Source organism: Dipodomys ordii, unplaced genomic scaffold (assembly GCF_000151885.1).
Source record: "Dipodomys ordii isolate 6190 unplaced genomic scaffold, Dord_2.0 Scaffold120, whole genome shotgun sequence".
Lineage (NCBI taxonomy): Eukaryota > Metazoa > Chordata > Mammalia > Rodentia > Heteromyidae > Dipodomys > Dipodomys ordii.
In genome coordinates, this window is record NW_012267336.1 from 2,349,121 (window position 1) to 2,361,441 (window position 12,321).

The following is a 12,321-nucleotide window of genomic DNA, read 5'->3' on the forward strand; positions in this document are numbered from 1 at the left end:
GCCTGGTGGGAGGAGCTAGGGTCTGGTGGGAGGAGACAATGCCTGGTGGGAGGAGCTAGGGTCTGGTGGGAGGAGACAGTGCCTGATGGGAGGAGCTAGGGTCTGGTGGGAGGAGACAATGCCTGGTGGGAGGAGCTAGGGTCTGGTGGGAGGTCCTCTGATCCTGGGGGTGTGTCCTAGAAGGAAACTCAGTCCCTGCCTCCTGACTACAAGGTGAGCAGTTTTGCTCTGCTGCGAGCTCCCTCACCGTAAGACTGTTTGGCCACAGGCCCAATGGCCAGGGGGCTAGCCACAGACGGCGACCTCCTAAACGGAGCCCAAAGAAACCTTTGTTCTCCGTAAGTTGACAGGCTCAAGTATTTTGTGACAGTCACAGAAAGCTTTCCGATAATTTGCCCAAGGGAAGGGGTAAGCTAGGATTTGAACTCAAGCACCTGGTACCCTAATTTACCACGCGCAGTAAATGCATCCTGTGTCAGACATCCCAGTGAGCCACATGGAAACTTCCTGTCCCAGCAGGCAGGAAAGCCTGGGGCGTGTCAGGAGCCGGTCCAGCCAGGCCCAGCCCGGCCCACCCCACCCCACCGTGGGTGGAGACGCCTGTTTTCACTGACAACTAACATGGTCTCTAAATTGCAGGGTGCTTTGTTGATGTGGCACATTATAAGCTAATCAGATCAATGCAGAAAAAGCAAATTACCTGTAATTAGAGACAATTAGTGAAATAGTAAGATTATGCCCATATAAAATAAGGCTTCATGCAAGCCGGTGGCCAGGGCAGAGCCTGCCGTGTCCTTCGGCATTCAGGCAAGGCTTGCTCCAGGCCTGCGCCAGCTTGCAAGCCCCGGCTGGGGCCTCCCCTGCACGTCCCCCGCAGCCCTTACCCACGGTGGCCGACAGCCCGGCCGCGAAGGAGTTCTCGTGCAGCAGGTGCAGGAAGGAAGTCTTGCCTACGTTGGAGTCCCCCACGAAGATGACGTGGAAGAGGTGGTCAGGGTCAGCCTGGGGACCAGCCGGCTGGTCCCCCGGGAAGGTGGTCAGCCCGGCCTCCCCCAAGTCCATCCTGGGGTCTTCCGGCCTGCCCTCTGCCCCTGGCTCCCTGGGTTCTCTGTCTGACTGAGCAGGCAGGGGTGGGGGTCCCGGGTGGGATTCCAACTCAGCCGGGGTGGAGGGGCTTTGCGCAAGCTCCTGGGGTCCTGCTTCTGCCTCTCCTGGAGCCTGTGGTGCATCAGCTGAAGAAGGCCCAGGCGGAGCAGCTTTCTGGGGGGATCCTGGAGGCCCCATTTCCAGGGATTGGGCGGCCTGCTCTGAGGCCATGCCCGGCCTGCCTGGGTCCCCTGGCTTTCCTTCCTCCCCGCCGGGCTCCTCTTCCAGGCCCTGGATGGGGAGGACCCCGCTGCCGGCTTCTCCCAGGGCCCCAGCACCGCCTTCCTGCCCCACCAGGCTGGGCTCGCTCGGCACCTGCCCCTCTCTAGGAGTCTGACCCACAGACCCCAGGCCCTTTGAAGGCTCAGCTGGTCCCTCTGGGAGGCCCATGAGCCCTTGTGCCCCTGGGCCTGGCAGGTCTTGATAGAAGGCGTCCTCCTGCCCGGCCGCAGCCAGAGCCTGGGGAGAGGGCGGGGGAGGGGACCCATCCCCCCAGGGAGTGAGCACCTTGAATCCAGCTGCCACCAAGCTCCCTGGCTTCCCAGCTGGGGCTTCTAGGAGCCCCCCGGGGAGGTGGGGCTCGGGCCTGGGGCCTGGCTCCTCCTCACTGGGTCCCAGGCCATGGGGCTGAGCTGGGCTGGCCTTCCCTGCAAGGTCCACTCCTTCCTCATCCTGGGTGCCAGGCGGCACCCCCGGGAGGTTTCTTAGATCCGCGTCTGGCTCTGAAGCTAGCTCCTGACCAGACGGCAGAGCACCCAGCTCCGAGATGGAGATCTGCCTGACCACACGGGGCGTCTGGGGGCCAGAGGTGGCTCTCCGGGTTGGGGACGGGCTCCAGGAGAGTTGAGGGGCCCTGTGTGGGGTGCTGCTGAAGGTGCTCAGGAGCTGGTTCCAATCATCGTTGTCCCCAAATAGCCCAGGCAGGGGGGCCTCCTCAGGGAAGGCCGCCTGAGGCACTGAGGGCTGCTCGTGGGGCCTGGGGAGGCTGGAGAGGAAGTGGGAATGAAGGTTGGTGCGGGACCGGAAGCTGATCCATGCTCCCCTCAGCCCACCCTGCCCCATTGGAGACGCTGCTGCGGATAGCCGAAGAGCAAGTGTCTGCCCAGCATGTACTAGGTCTGTGTGTGTGTGTGTGTCTGTGTGTGTGTATGTGTCTGTGTGTGCATGTCTGTGCATGTCTTAGTTGCAGCCTGGCAATCAGGAGCCACAAGTCTTTCCACTTTTTTTTCTTTTTCTTTTTCTTTTTTTTTGTCAGTCGTGGGGCTTGAACTCTGGGCCTGGGCGCTGTCCCTGAGCCTTTTTTTTGCTCAAGGCTGGTGCTTTACCACTTGAGCCACAGTAGCTCTCCTTTTGGCTTTTTGCTGGTTAATTGGAGATAAGTCTCATGGACTTTTCCTGCCCAGGCTATCTTTGGACCTTGATACTTGGGTCTGATGTGCTGAGTAGCTAGGGATTACAGGCGTGAGCCACTGGCACCTGGCTTTTTGCTTGTTTTTAAATGGGGTCATGTACTTTTGCGTGGACTGACCTCTGACCACCACCCTTCCTATATCCACTTCCTAAGCCGACGGGATGACAGGCACACCCAGTTAGTGGTTGAGACAGAGTTTGGAGAACTTTTTGTTCAGGCTGGCCTTCAGCCATGATCCTCCTGACCTCAGTCTCCTGAGTAGGTAGCAGTCTAAGTGAGAGCCCCCGGCACCTGGCTTGGCTGGGAATCTTCAGTGAAGCATTTAGAATCTTTTCCTTCCTGCAGGATTTTGCAGCAGGTGGGGAGTATGTGAGGGTTTGCAAATTCAACCCGAGGCTCCGTTTCATGACCACCACTGCAGCCAGTGTTTGGGTCTCAGGCTGGCCTGCGGTGGCCAGGATGGGCGGGGGGAGGGGGTGCTCAGGTCTTTTGAGGGGACAGTTGTGGGTGAGGTGACCCCGATCCCCCTCCTGCCACAGAAAGAAATGGAAGCAGGGACTCACCTGGGCCAGCTGACGCCCGGCCTCAGTAGACACTTGTCGCCCATCCTCGCAGTCCATCTTGTTTCCTAGCAGAAGGATGACGGCACCGTCCGCCCCTGCCTCCTGCACACAGAAATGGAACCTCAGCCCCCTTAGTGATGCCTAGAAACTTCTAGAAGTTTCTAGAAGCTGACAAGGAGCCTCCATATTCTCCCTCTCCATATTCCACACCCACCCTGCATCCTTACCCGGACCCCACCACCCATCTGCCGCGAGCCTCCCCTTCCCTCCTCTTCCCTGTCCCCCTCTCTGAAGCCCAGGCCCAGGGCGCCTCCCCCAAGCAGCCCGGGCCCATTCTCTACTTGTCTCCCGAGTCACAGCAATAAAAGAACGCCTCTGACAGCTGACGGGCACCCTGCACTCATTCACAGGGTGCAAGGAGCTGTCTGTCCATCTTCTCAACTCCTCCATGGGAGAAGTCACAGAAATCAGACCCCAGAGAGGTTCAGTCACTTGTCCAAAGTCACACAGTTGAAGGAGGAGGAGTTGGGATTCAGGGTGTGGTCAGATACCAGCCCCCAGCTCCCCTTCTCCTATGCCACCTGAGTATCCCGATTCCAACTAGACTAGAAACTTCTGAAAACCCAAGTGCCCCTCTTCCTGCCAACACAGCTTCGTGTCGTACCCTGCGCTTTAAAAAAAAAAACCCAATACTGTTTTAAGGACATGGTACATGCAGAGACCGTGACCTGAGGCGTCTTCACCCAGGCCAGGACGAGGCCTGCGCGGTCCTCGGGTGGTAGGAAGCAGACTCCATAAGCAGAGCTGTTGTGTGTGGAGAAAAGTGCGTGGAGGATGAAGGAAGTAGTTGGTTTGAGGCTGTGCTGTGTGGTTGTGGTTTCTTTGTACTGCTGAGCTCCCAGCTCATCCTGAAGTGGTGTCACGCATGTGTCCCTCGTAGCCGGGGGGGGGGGGGGACAGGGACGGGAAGGACGCTGACCTGCAGACAGTCCAGCCAGTAGCGCACGTGGGCGAAGCTCTGGTGGGAGGTGACGTCGTACATGAGCACCACGCCCTCGGCCTTGCGGAGCAGCTGCCGAGTCACGCTGTGGTACCTGCGGGAGAGCCCGGGAGACCACCGCACCCGCATCCTGAGTACCTCCCCAGCTCTCCCTGTGCCCCACACACCAGGAAGGCAGCCAGTGCCAGCGCGGGGCCGGGCCAGGCCCGCCATACCTCTCCTGACCAGCCGTGTCCCAGAGCTGCAGGGCAAAGAGCTGGTTGTCCACCCGCAGGTTCTTCACCCGAAAATCCACTCCTAGGACACAGACAGGGGTCAGCCCCATCTCCACCCGGGTCCCCCAGCCCTGGCTGCACCTGCAGCAGCCCCAGAGCCCCGCCCCCCTGCTGTCCTGCTCCCCCCCCTCCAATCCCACCTCCACCCACCCCTGCCTCCTCGCCACCAGCCACATGCTGCTCCTCTTCCAGCCGCCTTCCCTTCCTCCCCTCCCTTCCCTTCCCTGTTCCTTTTCCTCTTCTTTTTTCACTGGTGCCAGTACTGGGGCTTGAACTCAGGGCTTGGGAGCTGTCCTTGAACTTGTTTGCTCAAGGCTAGTCCTCTACCACTTGAGCCAAAGCACTTCTTCTGGCTTTTTGCTGGTTAATTGGAGATCAGAATTTCATGGAGCTGGGATAGGAAGGTGGCTCAGTGGTAGCGTGCTTGCCTAAGCATGCATGAAGCCCTGGGTTCCATTCCTCAGTACCACATACACGGAAAAAGCTGGAAGTGGTGCTGTGGCTCAAGTGGTAGAGAGCCAGCCTTGAGCAAAAGGAACTCACGGACAGTGCCCAGGCCCTGAGTTCAACCCCCAGGACTAGCAAAAAAAAAAATAATAATAATAATCTCATGAACTTTCCTGCCCTGGCTGGCTTTGAACTTCCATCCTCAGATCTCAGCTTCCAGAGTAGCTGGGATTACAGGGTGAATCACCAGCACCAGGCTTCAGCCATCTCTACAACCATTTAGAACACTACAGTGCTCCCACTGAGCAGATGAAGATTTGGAATTCATAGAGTGCTACCATTGGGGTTTGGAATAGTTCCAAAGACCCCACCCTGGCACGGGTGGGAAGAGCTGGGGCCTGGTAGGAGGAGACAAGGCCTGGTGGGAGGAGCTAGGGTCTGGTGGGAGGAGACAATGCCTGGTGGGAGGAGCTAGGGTCTGGTGGGAGGAGACAGTGCCTGATGGGAGGAGCTAGGGTCTGGTGGGAGGAGACAATGCCTGGTGGGAGGAGCTAGGGTCTGGTGGGAGGAGACAATGCCTGGTGGGAGGAGCTAGGGTCTGGTGGGAGGAGACAGTGCCTGATGGGAGGAGCTAGGGTCTGGTGGGAGGAGACAATGCCTGGTGGGAGGAGCTAGGGTCTGGTGGGAGGTCCTCTGATCCTGGGGGTGTGTCCTAGAAGGAAACTCAGTCCCTGCCTCCTGACTACAAGGTGAGCAGTTTTGCTCTGCTGCGAGCTCCCTCACCGTAAGACTGTTTGGCCACAGGCCCAATGGCCAGGGGGCTAGCCACAGACGGCGACCTCCTAAACGGAGCCCAAAGAAACCTTTGTTCTCCGTAAGTTGACAGGCTCAAGTATTTTGTGACAGTCACAGAAAGCTTTCCGATAATTTGCCCAAGGGAAGGGGTAAGCTAGGATTTGAACTCAAGCACCTGGTACCCTAATTTACCACGCGCAGTAAATGCATCCTGTGTCAGACATCCCAGTGAGCCACATGGAAACTTCCTGTCCCAGCAGGCAGGAAAGCCTGGGGCGTGTCAGGAGCCGGTCCAGCCAGGCCCAGCCCGGCCCACCCCACCCCACCGTGGGTGGAGACGCCTGTTTTCACTGACAACTAACATGGTCTCTAAATTGCAGGGTGCTTTGTTGATGTGGCACATTATAAGCTAATCAGATCAATGCAGAAAAAGCAAATTACCTGTAATTAGAGACAATTAGTGAAATAGTAAGATTATGCCCATATAAAATAAGGCTTCATGCAAGCCGGTGGCCAGGGCAGAGCCTGCCGTGTCCTTCGGCATTCAGGCAAGGCTTGCTCCAGGCCTGCGCCAGCTTGCAAGCCCCGGCTGGGGCCTCCCCTGCACGTCCCCCGCAGCCCTTACCCACGGTGGCCGACAGCCCGGCCGCGAAGGAGTTCTCGTGCAGCAGGTGCAGGAAGGAAGTCTTGCCTACGTTGGAGTCCCCCACGAAGATGACGTGGAAGAGGTGGTCAGGGTCAGCCTGGGGACCAGCCGGCTGGTCCCCCGGGAAGGTGGTCAGCCCGGCCTCCCCCAAGTCCATCCTGGGGTCTTCCGGCCTGCCCTCTGCCCCTGGCTCCCTGGGTTCTCTGTCTGACTGAGCAGGCAGGGGTGGGGGTCCCGGGTGGGATTCCAACTCAGCCGGGGTGGAGGGGCTTTGCGCAAGCTCCTGGGGTCCTGCTTCTGCCTCTCCTGGAGCCTGTGGTGCATCAGCTGAAGAAGGCCCAGGCGGAGCAGCTTTCTGGGGGGATCCTGGAGGCCCCATTTCCAGGGATTGGGCGGCCTGCTCTGAGGCCATGCCCGGCCTGCCTGGGTCCCCTGGCTTTCCTTCCTCCCCGCCGGGCTCCTCTTCCAGGCCCTGGATGGGGAGGACCCCGCTGCCGGCTTCTCCCAGGGCCCCAGCACCGCCTTCCTGCCCCACCAGGCTGGGCTCGCTCGGCACCTGCCCCTCTCTAGGAGTCTGACCCACAGACCCCAGGCCCTTTGAAGGCTCAGCTGGTCCCTCTGGGAGGCCCATGAGCCCTTGTGCCCCTGGGCCTGGCAGGTCTTGATAGAAGGCGTCCTCCTGCCCGGCCGCAGCCAGAGCCTGGGGAGAGGGCGGGGGAGGGGACCCATCCCCCCAGGGAGTGAGCACCTTGAATCCAGCTGCCACCAAGCTCCCTGGCTTCCCAGCTGGGGCTTCTAGGAGCCCCCCGGGGAGGTGGGGCTCGGGCCTGGGGCCTGGCTCCTCCTCACTGGGTCCCAGGCCATGGGGCTGAGCTGGGCTGGCCTTCCCTGCAAGGTCCACTCCTTCCTCATCCTGGGTGCCAGGCGGCACCCCCGGGAGGTTTCTTAGATCCGCGTCTGGCTCTGAAGCTAGCTCCTGACCAGACGGCAGAGCACCCAGCTCCGAGATGGAGATCTGCCTGACCACACGGGGCGTCTGGGGGCCAGAGGTGGCTCTCCGGGTTGGGGACGGGCTCCAGGAGAGTTGAGGGGCCCTGTGTGGGGTGCTGCTGAAGGTGCTCAGGAGCTGGTTCCAATCATCGTTGTCCCCAAATAGCCCAGGCAGGGGGGCCTCCTCAGGGAAGGCCGCCTGAGGCACTGAGGGCTGCTCGTGGGGCCTGGGGAGGCTGGAGAGGAAGTGGGAATGAAGGTTGGTGCGGGACCGGAAGCTGATCCATGCTCCCCTCAGCCCACCCTGCCCCATTGGAGACGCTGCTGCGGATAGCCGAAGAGCAAGTGTCTGCCCAGCATGTACTAGGTCTGTGTGTGTGTGTGTGTCTGTGTGTGTGTATGTGTCTGTGTGTGCATGTCTGTGCATGTCTTAGTTGCAGCCTGGCAATCAGGAGCCACAAGTCTTTCCACTTTTTTTTCTTTTTCTTTTTCTTTTTTTTTGTCAGTCGTGGGGCTTGAACTCTGGGCCTGGGCGCTGTCCCTGCGCTCTTCAGCTCAAGGCTGGCGCTCTACCACTTGAGTCACAGCACCACTTCTGGTTTTCTGGTGGTTAATTAAAGAGTCTCACAGACCTTCCTGCCTGGGCTGGCTTTGAACTGCAAGCCTCAGATCTCAGCCTCCTGAGTAGCTCAGATTACAGGCGTGAGCCACTAGCGCCTGGCTTTCTTTTTTCTGTTTTCTCTTTTTTTTTGCCAATCCTGGGGCTTGAACTCAGGGCCTGGGCACTGTTCCTGAGCTTCATTTTGCTCAAGGCTAGCACTCTACCACTTGAGCCGCAGTGCCACTTCTGGCTTTTTCTGTGTATGTGGTACTGAGGAACTGAACCCAGGGCTTCATGCGTGCTAGGCAAGCACTGTACCACTGAGCCATATTCCCAGCCCCTTCTTTCTACTTTTCTATGCTTCAGTTTCCTCATCTGAGCCCTGGGCACAACACAGCCAGCTTGGCAGGATCCCTTGAGGTTTGGAGACCCTGCGTGCCTGTGTTCAAATCAAGCTGGGGAAAGTGGGGCCCAGCCTGGCCCAGTTCTGGGAAGCCCCTGATCTCCTCTGACTTCCCCGACCGCTCCTGACCTCCCCTGCGGCCCAGCAGCCGCTTACCTGTGTTCCTCCTCCTCCTGCCAAGACTCTCGGCCTCTGGCTGCGTCCAGCTGTCCCCTGGTCACCAGCAGCTGTCCCCGCACTGCCTCCAACTGCCCTGCCAGGTCCTGCTCAGCCTCCTGAAGCTGCTGTTTCTCCAACATGGCCTCCTGCTGGGTGTGGCTGAGGTGTTGCACCTGGGCCTCCAGCTGGGACAAGGTGGAGGGGGAAGAGGAAAGATTCAAACTTGTTCTCTAGAGCAGCAACAACAAAACCCCCTCCAAGGGCTGGGAAGGTGGCTTAGTGGTGGAGAGCTTGCTAGCATGCATGAAGCCCTGGGTTCCATTCCTCAGTATCACATAACACAGAAAAAGTGGTAGTGGCGCTGTGGCTTAGGCTCATGTGGTAGAGGGCTAGCCTCGAGCAACAGAGGCTCAGGGACAGTGCCCAGGCCCTGAGTTCAAACCCCAGGACTGGCAAAAGAAAAAAAACCCTCTGAAGGTCATTGTAGCATACACCCCCTCCTCCTCAATGTCCAGGCTCCCAGAGAACCAGCTGAAAATATAGGATTGGTAGCTGAGCACTGATAGCTCAGAACCTATAATCCTAGCTACTCAGGAGGCTGAGATCTGAGGATTGTGGTTCAAAGCCAGCCAGGGCAAGAAAGTCCATGAGACTCTTATCTCCCATGAGCCACCAGAAAACAGGACGTGGCGCTGTGGCTCAAGTGGTAGAGCGCTCGCCTTGAGCAAAAAGAAGCTCAGGCCTAGAGTTCAAGCCCTGTGACAAAAAAATAAAAGTGGTGGAGAGTCCTCCTCGAGCAAGCAAGCAGCGTGAGAGCTGGAAGGCCTGAGTTCAAGTCCTGGTACCAGCCCCAAAACAAACCCAGATCAGAGCGCGCTGACAAAGGCCTGGGGTCTGAGTCCGGGCGCGCTCACCTCCCTCTGGCCTTCTGCCAGCCGCTGCAGCTCTCGCTCCTTGGCCTCCAGCACGGCCTGCATGTGGGCGCTGAGATCCAGGCCCCGGGTATCGCTCTGAGGAGGAAACAGGGTCAGCCCTGCCCTGCACACTACAGTGCCAGCAGGCGGGGCCCACCCTCTCCCCTGGCTGGAGCCCAGGACCCCAGGATCACCAGTCTTGGCCTAGATTCGAACAAGGAACCTGAGAGAACCACAGAGTGGAAGCCGGCCTTGAGGGGCAGAGAGACCTGGCTTAGCTGGGAAGTGAACCCAGGCTGGGGGAGCCCCACCTGTCTCTCTGGGGACCCCCAGTGCTCAGGGCAGGGAGACCATGGGCCCCCGCAGCCTCTGCTTCCCCACTATTAGCCGCTGGCGCCCACCTGAGCCTGGAGCTGCTGCTTCTCCCTGGCAATCTGCTGCTCCATCTCCTGGTGCAGCTGCTGGACCTCTCGATGGTGGTCAAAGCCCCGCCTAGGAGGGGTGGGAGGCCAGGCAGCCTCAGCACCCAGTGGCAGGGTGACCCCCCCACTTCCTGCTTACATCACTGCCAGCCACCACGGACACCTGATAACCGGGGTCCATGGCACGGTCATTTCCCCAAGCATCAGCCAGATGCTGGTCCCCAGCATCACCGACTCCCGCCCCTCGGGCGGCGCCAGACCCTGCCACCAACTCCGACCTTTAACCCAGGGCCCAGACAGCCAGCTCCACTCACGTCCTCAGTGACCGCTCCAGGGCCTCCCTGTCCGCCTGGGCCTCCTGCAGGTGGAGGCTCATCTTGGCCAGGAGGCCCTCCAGGGTGTGGGCCAGCTGGGGCTCCCCCCGCCGCAGCTCCCCCCACAGCGGCCAGATCTCGGCCTGCCTGCGACAAGAGGCCTCCAGAGATTAGGACTAAACAGCTCGGGTAAGGGGCGCGTGGAGGGAGGGGATGGAGGGTCTCACTCCTTGCTGGTCTTTTCTGGTTTTGTGCTAGTATTGGGACTTGAACTCAGGGCCTTGTGTTCTTACTTGGCCTTTTTTTTTTCCCCCTCAGGGCTGGTGCTCTACCACTTGAGCCACATCTCCACTTACAGCATTTGATCGTTCATTGGAGATAAGAGTCTCACAGACTTTTTTTTTTTTGGTTGGTTGTGGGGCTTGAACTCTGGGCCTGGGCGCTGTCCCTCAGCTCTTCAGCTCAAGGCAAGCGCTCTACCACTTGAGCTACATCGCCGCTTCCTATTTTCTGGTGGTTTATGGAGATAAGAGTCTCACAGACTTTCCTGCCCAGGCTGGCTTTGAACCACGATCCTCAGATCTCAGCTAAGATTACAGGCATGAGCCGCAGGCACCCAGCACACTCCTCAGCTTTAATGGCGATGTTACAAGACAGTTGGACACGAGGGACACAAAACTCCACTGACGACTGGACACAACTCAAAAGCTGTCTCCCCCAGGAACCCTTCCCAGATGAGGCCTCTTCCTTCTTCTCGAACCCCTGGGAGAGCCCGCCAGTCCCTGGCCTCCTCTCCTCTCCTCTCTCGCTTTTCACTGTGTGACCTACAGCCAGTCCCATGCCTCTCTGTGTTTGTGTGTAAAGCAAGGAGACAACACTTCCCTGGCAAAGTGGTTGGGGAATGAGAGTCATGCCCAGTGGAAGAGCCAGCCAGGGGCATGGCACCCGGCTGGCACCCAGTAAATGTTGCTTTCACATGGATTTAATTGAGACATGAAGACGGAGCCTGGGCCAGGCTGCCAAGTGGGTAAATGGTTGCCCGCTGCACCTGCCCTGCCAGCCCACGCCCCGGGTGCCACCCTCCCGCCCCCCTGAGCCCAGCCCCGCCCTTGAGAGCAGAGGGGAGGGAGAGGTGGGGAGCGGTGCGGACCCCTTGCTGGCGATCTCTTGGGTCCTCAGGGTGCCAGGGAGATGTGCACCCACTTTTTTAGGTGGGACCCTCTTCTCCAAGCACGAGAGACCACCCCCCAATAAGCCAGAGCCCGGGACACATCGGAGGAAATGCTTCTTGTCCTCACACCTGCCCAGATCGGGGCACTGCCAAGCTGGAAGTCACCCCCCTGCGGGACCCTCTTTGTGAGCTAGGAAGGAGGTCCCCGGGGAGGCCCCCAGTGCCCTGGAAGGAATCCTCCTCCTCCCCAGGGTGCTTGTGCCCCTCTGAAGCCATGAGCGGGGGTCAGAGGTCACGGTCATGCACCAGCCAGTGGCCAGGCTGGCTCACCCCGGCTTCTCTCTGCAGCCGGCCCCGGGCACAGCGCCCAGGAGGGGGCCCCGCCCCTCGGGCTGGCAGCACTGCCCCTGCCCCACGCACGGCCTTACTCAGGAAGGAAGTGGTCAGCGCCCAGCTGCCCCACGAGGCCCACGAATGCCTCCTTGTCCTGGGGCTCAGCCTCCTCCAGCTCTGGGAAGCCAGGGGATCCAGCCCCCCGCTGAGAGGGCGGGGGTCTTCTTTGGAGCTTGTGGGGACTCAGGTCGGAGCCAAAGATGTTTCCTAAGGGAGACAGGGGAGCCGAATGGGTGCTGTGGCCCTGACTTCTGCTACAGCCCTTGAGGAAGAAGTCCTGGCCGGAGTTGGACATACACAAGGCACCTCCAATGCTCAGACAGATCTTGGGGTCGCTCAGGTAGACACTGTGTTCCTTATACATCATCTAGGGTCCAGAGATGTGCCAACATTCATCTGAAGTCACACAGTAGCTCCACAGTGGCTTCTTCATCTAGTAGATCAAGGGGTGTTTACTGAGCATCTACTCTGTGCCGGTGACAAAACTGGCCCAAATCCCTGTTGTTCTGGGAGAACTGACATTCTGGGATGAGTTGAAAAGGCTCTCCTTCTTTTTTTTTCTTTTTCTTTTTTTTTTTTTTTTTTGTCGGTCATGAGGCTTGAACTCTGGGCCTGGGCACTGTCCCTGAACTCTTCAGCTCAAGGTGAGCGCTCTACCACTTGAGCCACAG

The 12,321-nt window shown here is 59.2% G+C and overlaps 2 protein-coding genes and 1 pseudogene across 2 annotated transcripts in view; 1 reads left to right on the forward strand and 2 right to left on the reverse strand.

Moving 5' to 3' along the window:
• Cpne5 (copine V) overlaps positions 1 to 652 on the forward strand; it is a 74,763-nt gene extending 74,111 nt beyond the window's left edge. Inside the window, exon 22 of the mRNA XM_013029578.1 lies at positions 640 to 652. Within this exon, the coding sequence (XP_012885032.1) occupies positions 640 to 652 (13 nt within the window). The remainder of the gene's footprint in view (positions 1 to 639) is intronic.
• Positions 653 to 756: 104 nt separating this feature from the next.
• LOC105995738 lies at positions 757 to 2,208 on the reverse strand (annotated as a pseudogene).
• A 619-nt stretch (positions 2,209 to 2,827) lies between these two features.
• LOC105995740 (ras-related protein Rab-44-like) overlaps positions 2,828 to 12,321 on the reverse strand; it is a 19,184-nt gene continuing 9,690 nt past the window's right edge. Inside the window, exons 4-13 of the mRNA XM_013029579.1 lie at positions 11,686 to 11,857; positions 10,087 to 10,233; positions 9,752 to 9,842; positions 9,351 to 9,446; positions 8,434 to 8,621; positions 6,263 to 7,509; positions 4,336 to 4,417; positions 4,100 to 4,214; positions 3,121 to 3,222; positions 2,828 to 2,896 (exon numbers count right to left, since the gene is read on the reverse strand). Of these exons, the coding sequence (XP_012885033.1) occupies positions 2,828 to 2,896; positions 3,121 to 3,222; positions 4,100 to 4,214; positions 4,336 to 4,417; positions 6,263 to 7,509; positions 8,434 to 8,621; positions 9,351 to 9,446; positions 9,752 to 9,842; positions 10,087 to 10,233; positions 11,686 to 11,857 (2,309 nt within the window). The remainder of the gene's footprint in view (positions 2,897 to 3,120; positions 3,223 to 4,099; positions 4,215 to 4,335; positions 4,418 to 6,262; positions 7,510 to 8,433; positions 8,622 to 9,350; positions 9,447 to 9,751; positions 9,843 to 10,086; positions 10,234 to 11,685; positions 11,858 to 12,321) is intronic.